The 20,459-nt window shown below is 35.7% G+C and overlaps 1 protein-coding gene across 1 annotated transcript; it reads left to right on the plus strand.

Annotated features, from left to right (window-relative positions):
* Positions 1-2,138: 2,138 nt before the first annotated feature.
* Positions 2,139-18,894, plus strand: LOC138309272 (uncharacterized). Its single transcript, XM_069250443.1, has 7 exons — positions 2,139-2,215; positions 14,134-14,174; positions 14,671-14,839; positions 15,587-15,804; positions 16,144-16,407; positions 16,782-17,018; positions 17,722-18,894. The coding sequence occupies exons 1-7, from the start codon at positions 2,202-2,204 to the stop codon at positions 18,033-18,035; spliced, it is 1,257 nt and encodes a 418-aa protein (XP_069106544.1). The 5' UTR covers positions 2,139-2,201; the 3' UTR covers positions 18,036-18,894.
* Positions 18,895-20,459: the final 1,565 nt, after the last annotated feature.

Genomic DNA, 20,459 nt, shown 5'->3' on the forward strand with positions numbered 1-20,459 from the left:
TTTGTCCTGCAGGTAGGGCGTGAGCAAGGGAAGGGTATTCCATTACGTCGTTTGTCCTGCAGGTAGGGCGTGGAGCAAGGGAAGGCTATTCCATTACGTCGTTTGTCCTGCAGGTAGGACGTGGAGCAAGGGAAGGGTATTCCATTATGTCGTTTGTCCTGCAGGTAGGACGTGGAGCAAGGGAAGGGTATTCCATTACATCGTTTGTCCTGCAGGTAGGAAGTGGAGCAAGGGAAGGGTATTCCATTACGTCGTTTGTCCTGCAGGTAGGACGTGGAGCAAGGGAAGGGTATTCCATTACGTCGTTTGTCCTGCAGGTAGGGCGTGGAGCAAGGGAAGGCTATTCCATTACGTCGTTTGTCCTGCAGGTAGGACGTGGAGCAAGGGAAGGGTATTCCATTACGTCGTTTGTCCTGCAGGTAGGGCGTGGAGCAAGGGAAGGCTATTCCATTACGTCGTTTGTCCTGCAGGTAGGACGTGAAGCAATGGGAGGCTATTCCATTACGTCGTTTGTCCTGCAGGTAGGGTGTGGAGCAAGGGAAGGCTATTCCATTACGTCGTTTGTCCTGCAGGTAGGGCGTGGAGCAAGGAAAGGCTATTCCATTACGTCGTTTGTCCTGCAAGTAGGGCGTGGAGCAAGGGAAGGCTATTCCATCACGTCGTTTGCCCTGCAAGTAGGGCGTGGAGCAAGGGGAGGCTAGTCCATTACGTCGTTTGTCCTGCAAGTAGGGCTTGGAGCAAGGGAAGGCTATTCCATTACGTCGTTTGTCCTGCAAGTAGGGCTTGGAGCAAGGGAAGGCTATTCCATTACGTCGTTTGTCCTGCAGGTAGGGCGTGGAGCAAGGGAAGGGTATTCCATCACGTCGTTTGCCCTGCAAGTAGGGCGTTGAGCAAGGGAAGGGTATTCCATCACGTCGTTTGCCCTGCAAGTAGGGCGTGGAGCAAGGGAAGGCTATTCCATCACGTCGTTTGCCCTGCAAGTAGGGCGTGGAGCAAGGGGAGGCTAGTCCATTACGTCGTTTGTCCTGCAAGTAGGGCTTGGAGCAAGGGAAGGCTATTCCATTACGTCGTTTGTCCTGCAAGTAGGGCTTGGAGCAAGGGAAGGCTATTCCATTACGTCGTTTGTCCTGCAGGTAGGGCGTGGAGCAAGGGAAGGGTATTCCATCACGTCGTTTGCCCTGCAAGTAGGGCGTGGAGCAAGGGAAGGGTATTCCATAGTGTTTCCCACAGGAAAAAAAGGGCATGGTGCTCGGTTTTGAAAAGGGCACCTTGACCGCGATAAATAACCATCAGAGGGGCACAAAGGTTATATCGACAACTTCCAATACATGGGGAAATCTTTAAAAACTGTCTTGTTGTTTATTTAATTCTGGTTCAACTTAATATCATTTAAATGCTTTAAACTCTCTGAGTTGCTAAGTAATATCAGGACATCTATTTAATTATTCTGAGTGAAAAAAAATGATTTTGAAAATTGTAATCTGCAGATCATATGATCATGACTATATTTGATTCACAAGAAAGATCTCATTTTCATTTATATTAATTAAAAGAATGGGAAAAATTCAAAATGAATTCCTTTATTTCAATTCAATTACCTTTATTTTAATAATATATATCTTTATTTAAATATTGAAAATACTGTATTGATTTGAATGAGATAACATGTTTCATAATAATGGACAATTAATTATAAAATAATGTTCTAAATTTACAAGGCACTAAGTTAAGAACATACAGATAAGTGTTTAGAGTAGTATGCAAAATATTTTCAATTTAATCTGATAGAGAAAAAAGTTGATTTCTTTTTAATTAGATTTATTTTAATTTACTTTGCTATTAATTAATTTTATTATTATTAAGATATCTTTTCTAACTGATGTCAACAAAGAAACTAGTAAGTTATGGATAAAATCATTAGAAATACATCGGTATATCAACCATACAACTATCCATAACCCCTTTTTCCATAGTATCACATAAATGAAATGCACGTGTTGAACTTCTATAAAACAGGAAACTCCTCCTTTAGTTTGAACTTTTAGATAATGATCTAACGCAATTGTGAAACTGACTATTGGTAGACAAAAAGGGCGAAAACTTAATAATTCTAATCTGTTTCTTTTATTTACAGATTTCACTATGACGATTTGGGCGACCGTATTGTTATTCCTACAAAAGGCTCATACCATCATGTACTTATGACGTTGCTCACGTAAGTACTTCCGTATTTTACTGATTTCGATATGAGTACTATTTGAGGGACAGATACATATTGATGGAAAATATTTGAAGCTTTGAGTCGCTTTCCGTTGGCAGTTTTGAGATGAAGCATGTCAAAATGATCAAAGGCAAATTGAAGTGAGGTTGTACTTCAATATTTATATTTACATTTGATAACGATTACTAGAATGAGTACAAAGAAATTTTGCTTGTAATATTGATAAACATGTCGTTATCGTAAATAACGGAACAGCTATTTCTTATACGTTTGCTAGGGAGAAATAACTATGTTTTGATACCGGGTTAACTCCCACGCTCCAGGCAATGGCTTGACGTTATCATTTACATGACGACCACAACACGAATATACTGTAGACTCAAAAAATACAATTATATTACAAGCAAGAAATGTCGTTTTTAAATGGCATTAATTTATAACAATAGGTCGTTACGTACAAACAACCAAACAGCATAAGAACGGCCAATAAAAATGGTAAAATCATAAAAAAACATTGACGCATTCATTGAAACGTGGGGTATGAACATTTTTTTACGTTGATTAATTGACACATACAGCAAAATAATTATTCTAGTTAATTGATTTTAGAATATATATATATATATGATAAGAATTTTTTTAAATCATGATTAAATGTTCGAGTTCATATACGAAAATATGTTTATACATTGTATATGAAATACCGAAATATACACTGTCCCTCCAGTTGTCGCGTACGTGTGCAGTTTTACAATGTGCATAAATTACAGAAAATATGTCAATCTTGTTAATACAGACATCACTATATATTATTTATAAACTTTTATTATCTTCTCTAGCTCAATAATTGTTTTTCCGAGAGTGTTCCGAGAGATAAAATGCCAGCAAACTTTTACATATGTAACATAACTTTCTGGGGCAGTGTTTTACTGGCCATGTTTGGGTTATAGTGGAACAATCAACATTAACGTATATATTCACCGTCAGTATTCACGAAAAGTACGCATAATAATTAAGGTAACGTCAAGTTACACTAAACATCATCCCCGTAGGTAAATAATCTATGGATACGGTCAGAGGTAATAATTGACACCGACTCCCGTGATATCTGGGAATGTGAACAAATTCAGAAACTGTATGTTGTCCCATTGCCTGAGTCATGACCTAGATGACGAGAATCGGCTGGAGACAATAGGATCAGTCTCCTTAATTAAAAGCCACCTAAGAACTTTGGTCTACCATTACAAAGAAACAACAGAATAGGTGAGATCATAACCGTGACAGTTGCCTAACTATATCGTTACTACGCAGGTGTTATTTGTTATACGTTGTTGGAGTGTATCGTGAATAGATACCACGATGATGAATGTAAAAACTAGAATCAGCATGATTTTCCATGATAGGATAATTACCATTTACAGAAGGAAGACACGACACTGTTAAACGAGACAGTGATAATTTTCTTTTAATTTTTTAATGTAAGTTAAGCACCCACGAAGCATATATATTAGTACTTGTCACAATGATTCTGTGTTTAGAACGCACAAATGTAAATACAGATTTCCTGAAATCGGCAGGACAAAAATCAATTCATCAAAATTTTTAAAAGAATAAAAAACAAATAAGATCACATTTGTAGTCCTAGTCAATATCGCACTGATGCTCTAAGTAGGTTATGATTGATGGTAAAGTATTGATGGATGTTTCTCAACTCTAAATATAGCATCCACATTGAAGATTTTGAACTCAAGATTTCCGAAATCAATAGAATATAAAACAATATGACTGTTGCCATCCCAAGGTACAAAATGATATAAAACAAAACTAAGTGATATATTTGTTTCGAAGGTTAATTATAACATGCAGTTATGTATGCAAACTCTGATCACTGTTCATCGTATTTATGTGGTTTGTCTGGAAGAATGGAAGGTGATAGAAATCATGTTCCATACATAATTAGAATGGGTCGTTGAACAAAGTAAATATCCCTATATATCATACATCATGGTACTTAATACATAAGTTGATGTTAAATAAAACTTAATTGGTACTGTGGACTGCAGGCCTTTTATGCTAATAAACCATTGTTATTGTAGAAAACAGCTGTGTCCAATGTTGTTTGTTATTACAATGGACAGTTGAAATATGGAGTAAGAGAAGGCTATTCATATTACGTCGTTTGTCCTGCAGGTAGGAAGTGGAGCAAGGGAAGGGTATTCCATTACGTCGTTTGTCCTGCAGGTAGGACGTGGAGCAAGGGAGGGCTATTCCATTACGTCGTTTGTCCTGCAGGTAGGACGTGGAGCAAGGGAAGGCTATTCCATTACGTCGTTTGTCCTGCAGGTAGGGCGTGGAGCAAGGGAAGGCTATTCCATTACGTCGTTTGTCCTGCAGGTAGGGCGTGGAGCAAGGGAAGGGTATTCCATCACGTCGTTTGCCCTGCAAGTAGGGCGTGGAGCAAGGGAGGGTATTCCATCACGTCGTTTGCCCTGCAAGTAGGGCGTGCAGCAATGGAAGGCTATTCAATTACGTCGTTTGCCCTGCAGGTAGGGCGTGGAGCAAGGGAAGGGTATTCCATCACGTCGTTTGCCCTGCAAGTAGGGCGTGGAGCAAGGGAAGGGTATTCCATAGTGTTTCCCACAGGAAAAAAAGGGCATGGTGCTCGGTTTTGAAAAAGGGCACCTTGACCGCGATAAATAACCATCAGAGGGGCACAAAGGTTATATCGACAACTTCCAATACATGGGGAAATCTTTAAAACTGTCTTGTTGTTTATTTAATTCTGGTTCAACTTAATATCATTTAAATGCTTTAAACTCTCTGAGTTGCTAAGTAATATCAGGACATCTATTTAATTATTCTGAGTGAAAAAAATGATTTTGAAAATTGTAATCTGCAGATCATATGATCATGACTATATTTGATTCACAAGAAAGATCTCAATTTCATTTATATTAATTAAAAGAATGGGAAAATTAAAAATGTATTCCTTTATTTCAATCCAATTACCTTTATTTTAATATATATCTTTATTTAAATATTAAAAATACTGTATTGATTTGAATGAGATAACATGTTTCATCATAATAATGGACAATTAATTAAAATAATGTTCTAAATTTACAAGCACTAAATTAAGAACATACAGATAAGTGTTAGAGTAGTATGCAAAATATTTCAATTTAATCTGATAGAGAAAAAAGTTGATTTCTTTTTAATTAGATTTATTTTAATTACTTTGCTATTAATAATTTTATTATTATTAAGATATCTTTTCTAAAAATAAATTCACACCCAAATTCTAAAAAAAATAATACCGTTTTCATTTTTAAAAACGACAATATTAGTAAAACCCTGAAATTCAATACCTCCGGATCTACTATTACAATACACCCAAAATGGCGGCCATTATGATTGGAAATCTTGTGACATCCATCCGATATAGATAGGCCTATTAAACATTAAAAACGTGAGTAAATCATTTACAGTTGTAAGCCGTATTTATTTTTGAACTAATGCTCACTAGCTGCAGTCATAAAACTTATTGAAAGGCCAGCTGATTGTTTTCTAGGCGGCCGATCGGCTGCTTGACTTCAGCTTTCGTAATACACAGACCTGAAAGTGACACCACAAGTCAAGGTGGAAATAGCCCAAGGCTGCTAATTAGGGCCACTGGGGTGTTGGTCAGGGGGTCAGGGAGTGGTCACACTTCTTTTGTTTACTTAATTATCAAGCCACTACCTGGTATTTGGTAGTTTAGTAGAAGTGTACTGGGGACAAACAGGGCACGGCGTTAGGTCATAAGGGCATGGCGTCAGGTAAAAAGAGCACGGCGCGGCGCCATGCTAATCGGGGCTGTGGGAAACACTATATTCCATTACGTCGTTTGCCCTGCAGGTAGGGCTTGCAGCAAGGGAAGGCGTTAGAATTGCACCTGCTGCTCTTATCGCTGATTGTAAAAGGCGAATAAATTTAGGGTCTTATCTTTTCTCTTCTTCCTAACTGACTTTATCCTTCCTCGTGTCTTCTTTGATACCGCCTTACTTTTGGCCTTCTGTTTAGCGCTCGCCCCTTTGAGGTAGGCTCTGGGTTCTGTCCCCTGGCCGCGAAACAGCAGATAATTTAAAAGTGGTAGTTTTTGCTCCTGCTTAGTGTTTAGCATACAGGGAGTGGGACGACTGGTTCGCCCGTTATCAGTATAATGTGACCGCATGGGGTGTGTTGCTTGGTGTCTTCGACAGCATGCTTCAATGATAAAACATTATAAAAAGGGCAACTATACTTGAAGACACAACACGAACATACTGCAGTCTCCCAAACCACGCACGTTACACTTCATACACACCACATACCTCTGGGGCCGTCCTTAAATGACCCTAGCAGCTATAAGGACGTTAATTAATCAAATAAACAAACTATTAAGTCATAGAAGCCTTGAACATTTATTTGTTTTCAAAGTTTATACAGTGTGCTCATGACGTGTAAAAATACTTATTTTTTGTTTTGCCTTAATTAACTTCGCCTGTTTACGCTGACTAGATGCACCTTGATGTTTGCCACCGAAATCGCATTCTATTCTCCAATGATTGATGCCTTCCCAACTGTTTCGGCCTATGTATGTGGTGTGTTGCGTGTCTGAAGTGCGTGGTGCAAGTTTTGGGAGTGTTGCGTGTTGTGTCTTGTTGTATAGCAGCAACACTGCCTACACTGTCTGCCAATGGTGACTGTCTTGTGTATGAAAGCCCACTTTGTATGGTAAATCAATATAGGGAATAAAACCTACTGATATACACTGTCAACTGGTAGAGTGCATTGTGGCAACATGGAGGCGGCCAATTCCAGGTAAGTTTTTTAACATTAGAGTTAATACATAAATAGCAAATCACTATTTTTTCAATGTAGTTGTCAACACATTATTTTCCGTAGTGTTTTTTTTCGTTAGTTTTAATACAAATTTGCGATTTGCATTATGGTATAGAGACATGTAAAGTAACCGGAATGGTTTAACACTTTTATTATCAGAACCATGCAGGGCTGATACTGTAGAACTTGTCTTCGTGGTTGGGAGTAATTTCGTGGGTACTTGTCTTCGTGGTTGGGAGTTATTTTGTGGGTACTTGTCTTCGTGGGTGGGAGTTATTTTGTGGGTACTTGTCTTCGTGGTAAAATATTTGTGGTTCGCCGATAGAACAATGTTAACAATATTAAAGTTACGTGCCATAACTGGGCAAACTTTTGGTTCTTCAGTAATCTTTTGACAATCTTTACGGTTGATGTATTTATCTGTGAAAAGGCATTCAAAGCCACAGAATAAAAAGTATGATGCCTTTAAACATTGTTTCAACACATTACATATTTGCATTATAAAGTTCTTGTTTTATGCTTTACGTAGGTGTATATAAAAATATATCTGCAGAAGTCTCTTTAAAGATGCTCCACCGCCGACAGAGCATGAATGACATTCATCATTTGAACAAAAATTGGTACTAAATCGTGTATATTTATGTCTAATTGACACAAAAAAAAATAATATAAAATAATTTATTTTGTCTTTGGTGCATGCGCAATTAGTACTTGATTCAATATAGGATATAGTGCCATGGAATTTTTTCGGGATGCAATTAATTATTTTTTGTAATTTTAACTTGAAATAAAATTGGAAGCTCAAACTTTTCAATGGTGTTAAAAGTGTAAATTAAGTTACTTTTGTAACCGAAGAAAAATACTAAATCGTCTGCGCCTGTTTTTGATGGTAAAAAAATACTATTTGTCAGCGTTGGAGCATCTTTAAAATTGTTAATTGCACTGTTAAAATGTGAATTGAAATTGTAGACCACAACTTCATTTTCAGATCATATGCACTTCTTAAAATTCTAAAAATGTTGATAATCTTTGAGAGTGAACAACATATGAAAAAATCTTATTGATTCGTCAGTATTAAAGTTACGGAACATGTAACTTTACATAAACTGTGATGAGTTTTTACATTTTGTTTCATATCAACGACAGAAACAACGAACATGTCATGTTATCCACTATACTACAGTACACAATTTCTAATTTACAAAAAAAATTCACATTGACGACAAATTAACACTACTAAACCACCACTACCGATCAAATAAGATTCGTCATGGACTTATTTCTCAATGGAGATGAGACTAAAGAACCCGTTGCAGGTTCAAGATTTAATTTTCGCAGTGTAAAATCCCCATTGAGGAATTATTATATTACAATATTAACGAAATTAAATTTACTGAGACTTTGGTGAAAATTTGGGCACCCATAGAAATATACAGATTTTGTATTGGGGAATTGAATACACATATCACTATCTGACAATAACAATGATAAATAAGCAATTAAGTGCGGATTTATATATTGACAGCCGTCATTGTGATTGACACACGTCACATGGCCAAAATATTACAAAACTTATTATAGATATATTTATATATAAACGGTCGAGTGGTCCCCAGCTGTGTTAAATTATCTATTATCAACAAAAAGAATGAAAGTTAAAATCATTGAATGAAATAAACTTCAGACTCGTTATTATGCCATTTGTAAGAGACATGCTAATATATCTTATAGAGAAGAAAACAGATTGGTTTGCTTGTCGATGATATTATTAAATATGATTACATGTGAATATGACATTTTCTTTGTAAACGTTTTTGTCGGAGAGGAAATAACCTAGCTACTACACAAATACATTTATTTAACGGAAAGGACATTAATTCATATAGGTTTTAAACTTGTTCTCAAATCATATTTCTTTTTTATTATACTTGACACTCCTTTTGTAAATCATTGTATACAAAAAGAAACGAAATGAATTAAAGTTATAATTAAATTTTATTTTATTTTTCCTAAATATATTTTTTATCCTTTAAAAATATGTTTTTTCTCAATTAGTTTGGAACGAATGGTTATTTGCTTAGTCTTATGGATACAAAAATGGTAAAAATCAATAAGTTACTAATTACTTGTTTTCATAGAACTATCCAAGATCTTTCAGCGCTTAAAACCATTAGGGGATGAATGGTAGATTTCTTAATGTGCCATTTCATTGTTTCACCTGTATTTCCAGTTCATAAAGGTAAGTACATACAACTAGTACTGAGAACTATCTCGGGGTTAGCGTGGCGATAAAATATGTAAATGATAGGTATATTAATAAGTGTTAGTGACTTGAAAATAACACACCATTTTATTGCACACTTTTATTTGAGACTGCATTCTCTATAATAATAATGATATTGTTTCCAATCAGCACTAAACATCACATAAAACGTTACTAAAACTTTAGATGTAGGCTCAGGATAAAAAACTTTGAGACTGCATTCTCTATAATAATAATGATATTGTTTCCAATCAGCACTAAACATCACATAAAACGTTACTAAAACTTTAGATGTAGGCTCAGGATAAAAAACTTTGAGACTGCATTCTCTATGATAATAATGATATTGTTTCCAATCAGCACTAAACATCACATAAAACGTTACTAAAACTTTAGATGTAGGCTCAGGATAAAAAACTTTGAGACTGCATTCTCTATAATAATAATGATATTGTTTCCAATCAGCACTAAACATCACATAAAACGTTACTACAACTTTAGATGTAGGCTCAGGATAAAAAACTTTGAGACTGCATTCTCTATAATAATAATGATATTGTTTCCAATCAGCACTAAACATCACATAAAACGTTACTAAAACTATAGATGTAGGCTCAGGATAAAAAACTTTGAGACTGCATTCTCTATAATAATAATGATATTGTTTCCAATCAGCACTAAACATCATATAAAACGTTACTAAAACTTTAGATGTAGGCTCAGGATAAAAAACTTTGAGACTGCATTCTCTATAATAATAATGATATTGTTTCCAATCAGCACTAAACATCACATAAAACGTTACTAAAACTTTAGATGTAGGCTCAGGATAAAAAACTTTGAGACTGCATTCTCTATAATAATAATGATATTGTTTCCAATCAGCACTAAACATCACATAAAACGTTACTAAAACTTTAGATGTAGGCTCAGGATAAAAAACTTTGAGACTGCATTCTCTATAATAATAATGATATTGTTTCCAATCAGCACTAAACATCACATAAAACGTTACTAAAACTTTAGATGTAGGCTCAGGATAAAAAACTTTGAGACTGCATTCTCTATAATAATAATGATATTGTTTCCAATCAGCACTAAACATCACATAAAACGTTACTAAAACTTTAGATGTAGGCTCAGGATAAAAAACTTTGAGACTGCATTCTCTATAATAATAATGATATTGTTTCCAATCAGCACTAAACATCACATAAAACGTTACTAAAACTTTAGATGTAGGCTCAGGATAAAAAACACTTTATCTCTATATACATTATAAATTATATGGATTTTTTTTTTTTTTGGTTTTTTTAGCTCAATCTTTCTCATTTATTCGTTATCCATTCCTGTCCTTTTCAATTTCTATAATGTCCGATACTTTACTTACATGACTATTGGCGTAACATTGATTATGACCTAGCAATGAGGAAACAACGACGTTAGATATTTACTGTACCTGTAATGGACGAACAATAGTAATGAACAGCTTACCGAGCCAAAGAATACCATCTTCAGCTATCAAATATCAGTCAAGATGAAATAAACATTTATTCTATTTTCGCATTATTGACAGCCTTACTTGTGTGTTTGTTAGGAATACGATATACCTGTCTCTTACACGATAAGGTCCACCTTTATACCTGGTTATTAGAGTTAATTTAGCCCTTGTAAAGTTTTTGATCAGTCGATAACAGGCCTGTCTTGTGCTTACATTTTTTTGTTTTCAGTTCATGTATCTTTAATGATGTAAGGGAATAACGTATGATCATTAATTCATTTGTCATTACCACGACGCCTTTCATGTTTAAAGTGAATAGTCGGGCAAAGAAAACCAGTCTAAATGCGTTCATTGGCCTTCCAAAAGTTCTCACATATTAATACGACGGTCAAGTTCTGCTTAGTTTCCCAGTTCTGACCCTTAAAGTAAAGAAAAGTTGAAAGCATTGAAAGCGAGGCTGTGTGGAAATGTAACCACGGACATAGTGAGCCGGGAGGACGTTTTAGAATTCCCATACTTTAAATTAATTTCTTCGTACGCAGACAGATTTTGACGAGAGATTTTTATTTTTCAATTTCATAAGAAATTATTGGATTCACACCATTTTTACCGACTTTAGCCAATCCTTGCCCGACTTTACGTCAACAACTTAAATAAACAACGATGACAGTGCAGTGAAATCGCTGTGTTTACGTTATAGAGAAAAATATTCATTATTAATCCCGGTAGACATAATCGTCGAATCGGAGCTACATCTATTTGTTATTATCGATGTAACTCTTCTTCCGGTACCATGTTTACTGATGCATGCTAGTTAATGTTCTGTATCCCCTCTTAGATCTAAAACATCGTATTTATTACTTGTGTGCACTGTACCATCCCAAAACAAGACTAAGACCATAGTGCCCTCAAAAGAAGGTAATAAGGTTTTTAGTACATAACGGACTGAAGAAAATAATTAAATGATATTAGAATTATGTATGATCACTGTGTAAATTCGTCGACATTCAAGTTCCCAAACCGTGACATCATCGTTTAGTTGTTGTTTTTTTTGTTTTTTTTTGGTTTTTTTTTGCGAAACGTCGTCCGCAAACAGTTTGTTTGCCAGTGAACAGCGCAAATGGCGACAGTGACGTCATTTCTGTCAATGTGACGTACGTAACAAAACGCGCACTAAACCACAGTTCCGCGAGAAAACATAGTCTCGTGGGTATGGCTTAATAGTGCCTGGGGACTAAACCAATTAAAATGCGAGAAAAAGTCATGTTATGTACTCATAAGTAAATGTACTTGAGTTCCTTTGTGAAAGTTTGTTTATGTTGCAATTACAAATTCACGTAGTTCCGGGCCAAGTTCTAAGGCTAATAATAGTTTGGCGATAATATTTAAATCAAGACAAAATGATTTCTCTATAACTATAAAATAGATAGAGCATATTCCTTGTTTCTTGATAAATGCTTGTTATATCTCATCTAATGAGGTAAACAATTTGATATTTTCACGCTTCTATTTACCGAAGACCATAACTAATAATTCCGACAAAGGTTATTCCGCCATTTTATTGTACAGAGTTATTTGCCCTGGCGATTATTACGTCGTATTTTTTATCATAAAGTCATATCTCTAAACAAATATATGAAGCTTTTTGTGCACAAACTAATGACGTTAAAATAAAAAATGATATTTTTACAGTCAATGCTGCATTCCGATTGGTCAAAAACGAAAGAAAATTTTCACTGGAGTGAAGTATATCGCTTTAATGTTCACTGTTAAACTTTATATTTATCGTATTGCGAAAATTGTAATAAATTATTATACCTGATGCTGTTATAAACTTATATTATACAATATTTTCTGTCATACCTACACGTGTAATACTGACTGGTCTAGGGCAATACACTCATATCGCCTGAAGCTGTATTACATGGCTACAAATACAATTAAGCCTAGTTACGTCACAGCGTCAACAAAGGACTAAATGCACTATTGTCCGTTTTTGTCCCCATCAGAGATACAGATGATATTTACACAAAATACATTAAAACGACATTAGGCAAGAGAAAAAAACACTACAACAAAATCACAGTTGTCTTATGTGAATATGGTATCAATGATGAAAAATCGCATTTTGGTGGGGCCAGATATGGGCAAAAGTGCATATAATCCTTTACTCTTTCCTCGATACAATTTTAACATTGTTTAGAAACTAAGCAAGATTTACTTTAAGAGATCCAAACAACGGAATGTGCGTTGAAAACATCACACAAGTTTCGAATTTATTTCAAAATGGCAGAAATTAAAAGTTATGAAATTGCAATAAACGTAATAAATAAGAGCAAAAATACTTTTCACATGTGGATATGAAGGATAGGAATATTCTGCCCTCGAGATCATAAAACGTTTACAACATTTTGTGACCCTCGGGCAGAAGATCCCTATCCTTCATATCCTCAGTATTGTTTTTTGCAAGTTGATATTCGAACCTTTAACTGAATCACTACTTGCACATATTGGATACGGTCTTCAGATGAACCCATCTCCCATCTCACTATGTTTACATTTTCGTTTTGTCTTTACTATACAACCTTACCAACTGGGAATACATACACCGGAACACTGTCTCCGCAATTAATGTTCATGCGCATCAAATTTGACTTGTATTGTTTCTGTATTTTTAATTCCATCATTAAACAATATGAATGTAATGAATATCTTAAATTATAATTCGAAAAATAAAATAGTTGAGAAATATTGCATCAATGGATTGAAAAAGATAGTATTATTGTGGAACTATATGTTTAGTACTTTCAGAACTTGATAACATTTACCGCCAAATTGGAGCTAGTGTTACGGGATTCCATCAATTAACCGGCTGTTACGCCAATCATATAAAGTTTTATTTTATCGGAACATTAAGTTTAAAAGAAATAGTCGGTTGGAATGTAAAGATAAGAAATGATTTTTATTTTTTCTGATGTGTAAACTGCAATTGTTGGACAGATATTTCTACATGACGCGCGTCATTTAAAGCATTGCTGTCCAACAAATGCAGTTTACACACCAGTAAACAACAAAACATAAAAATTATTCCATAAATATACATACACTCTACAGTTATAGAAACTTTTATTATGCTACATCCACTAAGCCTCCGAGCAAATCTTACTATATAAGTTGATTGTGGGTTTCTGCTCTAACACATGACCTAAACGTCAAACCGAAAAATAAAATAATATTTCATGCTGAACGGCTGAAACTATATTAATTATATTTATTGTTTTACAGGCTCCTATGTCTTTTTTGGTGGTGGCTGGGTTTAGAAATTTGTAAGTACATAATGTTTATTGTGTTGTCAAGAGCGAGGACAAAATCAATCTCAGAGGACATCTCAATGATGCGTATTCTATATTAATTATGTACGTGAGACATTGTCAAACGATGATACAGAATACACGTTATGTCATTGTTTATTAACATGTAATTCTATGCGGGAATTTAACACTTTATTCAATAAGTGTTCGTGCAAGTAATAAATGACGTAGGATAATTCATTCCTCGGTCTCGTTAAAGCCATTTCGTTATCACATTGTAACCGATTACCTCCCGACCTTGTATTCAACATAACTAACTTAATTAACGCTGATTACCATACCTAGTAGAATAATGCTTCTTCCAGGTTTTTTCGATGAATTAGGAAAAAAATTATTTTTTAGCTCTGTATAAATATGTAGAAATTAGCTTTGGTACCAACTGTATAACGCTGAAACAAACACCTGATGACTGACACATTTCCTTTTAAACGTTCCGATTTTTTCTTAACAGGTTTTGCCATATCTGCTAAAACAAGATTTACGTTACTGAAAACTCCGATGTCGTGGAATGCCGCCAAGTTGACTTGCGAGGGCCTTGGTATGCATCTCGCTAAGTTGGACACCTCATTGAAACAGACATATGTACAGCAGTACATCAATAATGATTGGAGCGCCGACGTGTGAGTGGACCTTTCTATTCTTGATTCGTTTGTGCAACTAAATTAGCGTATACTTTTTTATGTTGTAAGAGGCACATTGGTCAAAGTTTGATAAAACACGTTTACTCTTGATGATAAAACTAATTTTCCTACTTGTTTTTTTCCCTTTGAAATTGGAAATCTAACGTCGATTCTGACATATTACGAAACTAAAACAAACACCACTGTAATCTCATTATAAATAGACTGACAGTCTATTCAGAGGATATTCTGAAATGTATGAATATGTCCATAACAGAAAAGTCATATCCAATTCATTTCAATGATTCATTACTAAGATATAGTTTAGGTACTTGTGATCAGGCTTATAATAGTTTCGAAAGTAACCTATCTAACTTAACAGACAAGTTATACCTCTCTTCTATAAAACTTGTGAGATTTTACCAAATATGTGTTCAATAATCCTATACATGTTTTAAATGGTATTCTTATAATGACAGCGTATGAGAAAATAAAGAATGGGGATTGAATTTGGGGTCAAAAGGTCAACTACAAAGGTCACTGTTACTAGTAACTAAGTGATGGATTGTTTCACAAGTTTCTGTACGATAACTTAAGAAAACATCAACGGAATTTGTTCAAACTTCACACAATGATAGCATAACTACCAACAATAACTTCACATAGATTAGAAAATGTTACTGATGGAAGGGAACATGTGTTGTTTGCACCACTTACTGTAAGTTTTTTGTACACTGCTGTTTACAGGACCGGGGAGCTCTGGATCGGCCTCCATAAGTTTGATATAGCAACACCAGAATTAACAAGGTGGTATGATTGTACCATTGTTGGAGGACCGGATAGTTTTGATGATGGAGAACCTAGCACAACCACAGACGATTTGTGTTTCACGTTATCGGGAGGGACGAACTGGAGATCGTCTCTGTGTAATGACACGCTACAGGCGGTCTGTGAATCCTCCCCAGGTACTTAGCGCTTAAACTTTACTGAAAATTTAAAAAAGGGCATTGTCATGGCTCTTCATTTCAACGCTAATGCTAGGTGATGGAGAAGGATTCTGGTTTGGGCGTACAGTTATACATTTAATTAATCCCCTGTCATTTTGTTTTATATAATGGCTTGTATTAAATCCAAGCGCAATGTTGTAGGGACGTTGTCGTTGTGAAAGCACATCCTTTTTAGAACAAAATGAAGGTGCTATGGAAAATCATTGATGACTTTCGCTTCTAAAAATAACAAAAAAAGTAAATCTGTCCCATCAAATTTTGTATTTCGGTTTTTATTTGTGATTATCATCCCTTCAGGTGACTGTACGTTTGATACTTACCCTGGTAACGGATGCAGTCATAATCTGAAGGCGAGCGCAGAGTTACCATGGGCGGAATGTATCGCTGACTGTCTGACTGATACCTTGGCAACAGGAGAGCAGTGTTGGGGTGTGGGACACCTGGATGGATTCTCGGGGGATGACTGCTGGAAGTTTTTTGCAGCTGACGACCCCAATATCTGCATCGCTGGCATGTACCCATCCGCGTCCATTGATGTAGGAATAAAGATCTGCTTTGAATGTAAGCAATGTGATCAACAGCGGTGATATTATACAAAGTTCATAACCGTCTTTTTTTTCTTTCTCCAATAATTAATAATACTAGTAATTTCCATCGCGGTGGTTGTTGGGCATTTCCAAACATAAACATAGTAAATGTATAACACTCATCGTAATATAGTGGTTTGAACTTTCAAAACATCTGATTTCATACAAGTAAGTAAGCACTTTTTGAATACCGATAATCAGGTGATTCTATTAACAAAAATGAATTTACTTATTCACCTGACACATTACATACGCTTGTAAAGTATAAATCATAAATATTGATAAGCTGACCATGTAGCCTCAGACACGAACTTTAATGACTTTGTGTTGTCTGTCTTTATTTTAAAGCTTCTGTGGAAATCCCTGATGTTCCTGATGTGTCTAGCGTCAATCCAGATACGCCATGCTTTGTGATATACACAACACCAGACACTGAAACAACACTTGGTCTTACCACAACAATAGCGGAAACAACAACAACTACTACCATGACTGCAACATCACCAACGACAGACGCCTCAAAAGAACCCACGGCCTTGACATTTACCACGGAACAGGTCACCGCTGTAACATCATCATCAAATGGTAAAAATCAGTCGGAGTCTTAGTGTTGTCATGAAAAATAGTGAGATTATGTAACACTTTTCATGTTTACGGCAGTTTGGAAAATATTATTATGTCTTTTTATAGTTGATTGGGTAATATAAAATGTAAGTATACGTTGCTATCCTCGATGGTAGTTTCTGTGATATCTAAACCTAAATGTCAAATTTTCCATAAGATCTTTTTATCCCCTGTACATTTGGCGGTCTATTTCAAAGTTACCCAACGCTGCCGCTTTGGAACTCTGATATTACTTTCATTCGGGATAATTAAAATACATTTACTTCCTAACCCCGGTATATTTGGGGTGGCCACTCTAAAAGTATCGAGAAAAAAAAAAGATTCTTTGCTACTCTTTGAGATTGAGTATGATAATTGGGGAATCCATAAAATAGTTTCCTGTCGCAATTTACATATGTAGCTATAACATTGAACAAGCATTTTGATTGTGATTATCTAACGTTTTCAGTTCTAAAGTGGACATCAGCGACGTCATAAAGTTTATCGTCCACAGCCTGATTTACACCATTTCTACTTGGTTTATATATAGAGTAAATATAAAAGGAAATCTTGAATATAAAATCATATTTTGAACATACAGCGTTAAACATGTATTGATTAGCATCAGACCTAAGGCGTCGAGGTGTCAGACACTCACTCAGGTATTAATATTGTTTTGTTACAGTTACGTCACTTCCGAATCTCGGCGTATGTCGCTGCACATGCACCATGATCAACACATCTTTACTCAATTTACAGGAGGAAATAGAAAAACTCAGAGTTCTATTGACTGTAAAGAAATCTTCCACTTCGTTATACAAACGTAAGTTTATCAGCGTTCAGGACGAGAGGATATCCGCCAAGTCCATTGGTTATGTGGGCGCCACACTGCTGATGTTGACTTTCGGTACCATTGTCTTCCTCGACTTCCCGGTCCTTATACAGCAAGTAAAACGGCTATGTCCGGGTAACACAAAACATCGTGTTACATCTGTTTAGACCGTGAACCACCAATATTGCCGTTAAACCTAGTTCATTTGAAGGTCATGGAGCAGTTATGATTGGTGTTCGAAAATAAACTGGTGTCAGAGTTAGATACCAATTATCAGTCCGACATCGTTTTCAAATTGCGACTTCCAGACTGACCTGGCCATTGTCTTTCGCTCGGGTATCGCCCACGGAAAGCAAAACAAGGCATTTTCTAGGATCTTTAAAAGGAATTCCATATGACACGTATTGGCAGATATCCATCGATATAAACTTGGAAAGTGCAAACAAAGTGTGCACAAATAATGACATGTAAGTCTATTATGATGTAGTATTTTCATTTGAAAAATGACAGGTGTATGTTTAGTGTGAGTTTTGTGTGCTTGGTGTCTTTGGCAGCATGTTTCAGTGATGAATATACCGCAGTCTCTCAAAACTCGCACAGTACACTACATACACGCTACACACTGCATTCATGGGAGGTCGTCCTTACATGACCCTGGCTGTTAATAGGACGTTAATTAATCAATCAAACAAACAGAAGTTCTGATTATCATATTGTTTTGTAAAAAAGACTACAAATACAAGAAAATCTGCTCATATCATTTCTTTTAAAAATTACTTGATAATAGTTTCGACAGATAGCTCGTATAAGGTATCTTCTGATGTAACATCGTATAGCCCGCTCAAAATGCTGCTTAAAAGACTACTAGAAATATAATAGTGTCGTCTTTAGAGCTACAATTGGTGCCTATTAATGCTAATGGAGCAAAGTAATGGTTATGGAAACTATCATTATGACGTTTATATGCATTTCATCGTACTTGTGTTATGTCTGTTACCTCCTAGCCAATAAATCTGAACCATGAGCGGTACGTTTGTTTTGGGTTTTGGCAAAATTAACATATAAATGCATTAATACAAATAAAATAATTGGAAAACTACAAAAAAAGTACACAAATTGTGCCCGAGTGATTCTCTGTGGCAGTGCTCCACTAGAACACATTTTGTACCCGGCCGAATGGTAGACCGTTTACATAGTATATTCGTTATAATGTTAATGAATCCTATCACGTATAACACATATAAAGCAGTAACAGTTAATGTTTCCGTGGATCGCCCTTGTAAAGAAGGCTCAGGGTTCTGCCCTGGCCGTGTAACGTCATAGTCTATTAAAGTGGTCGTTTTTGCCGTTGCTTTGCCCATTATAAGTAGTATATGAACGGGTTTGGCTGTTGTCGTCGGCAACAGTCATCGGCAGAACGTTTTATTTGGATAGCGCTTTACACATGACAACGTTTCCTCAATTACAAGAATACTAATATACCACAGCCTCCCAAAACAAACACCACACACTATACAAATAACAACAGTTCCTCAATTACAAGATCACGAATATACCACAGCCTCGTAAAACAAACACCACACACTATACAAATAACAACAGTTCCTCAATTACAAGAACACGAATATACCACAGCCTCCTAAAACAAACACCTCACACTATACAAATAACAACAGTTCCTCAATTACAAGAACACGAATATACCACAGCCTCCTAAAACAAACACCTCACACTATACAAATATTAACAGTTCCTCAATTACAAGAACACGAATATACCACAGCCTCCTAAAACAAACACCTCACACTATACAAATATTAACAGTTCCTCAATTACAAGAACACGAATATACCACAGCCTCCTAAAACAAACACCTCACACTTTACAAATAATAACAGTTCCTCAATTACAAGAACACGAATATACCACAGCCTCCCAAAACAAACACCTCACACTTTACAAATATTAACAGTTCCTCAATTACAAGAACACGAATATACCACAGCCTCCTAAAACAAACACCTCACACTATACAAATATTAACAGTTCCTCAATTACAAGAACACGAATATACCACAGCCTCCTAAAACAAACACCTCACACTTTACAAATATTAACAGTTCCTCAATTACAAGAACACGAATATACCACAGCCTCCCAAAACAAACACCTCACACTTTACAAATAATAACAGGACCTCAATTACAAGAACACGAATATACCACAGCCTCCCAAAACAAACACCTCACACTTTACAAATCTTAACAGGACCTCAATTACAAGAATACGAATATACCACAGACTTCCAAAACAAACATCTCGCATTATCTGTTCTGATTATTTTATTAGTATATTTTGTATTCATATGTGTGCTTAAGATGTGCGTTTGGAGATGTGGCATGTGTTTTTATCGACATTGCAATCTTTCCATGACATGATTAGTTCGACCTCTATGTTACATTAGGTGTTTTCGGTGCGACGCGGTTACTGCAACATAGCACCAATGACCGCCATTGATCAGTTGTAAAGAGGAACCAAGGTCCTTTATACAGTTCCGTTTTATCTGACAAGATATGTTCTTCTTACTCTGA

Source organism: Argopecten irradians, chromosome 1 (genome assembly GCF_041381155.1).
Source record: "Argopecten irradians isolate NY chromosome 1, Ai_NY, whole genome shotgun sequence".
Taxonomy (NCBI): domain Eukaryota; kingdom Metazoa; phylum Mollusca; class Bivalvia; order Pectinida; family Pectinidae; genus Argopecten; species Argopecten irradians.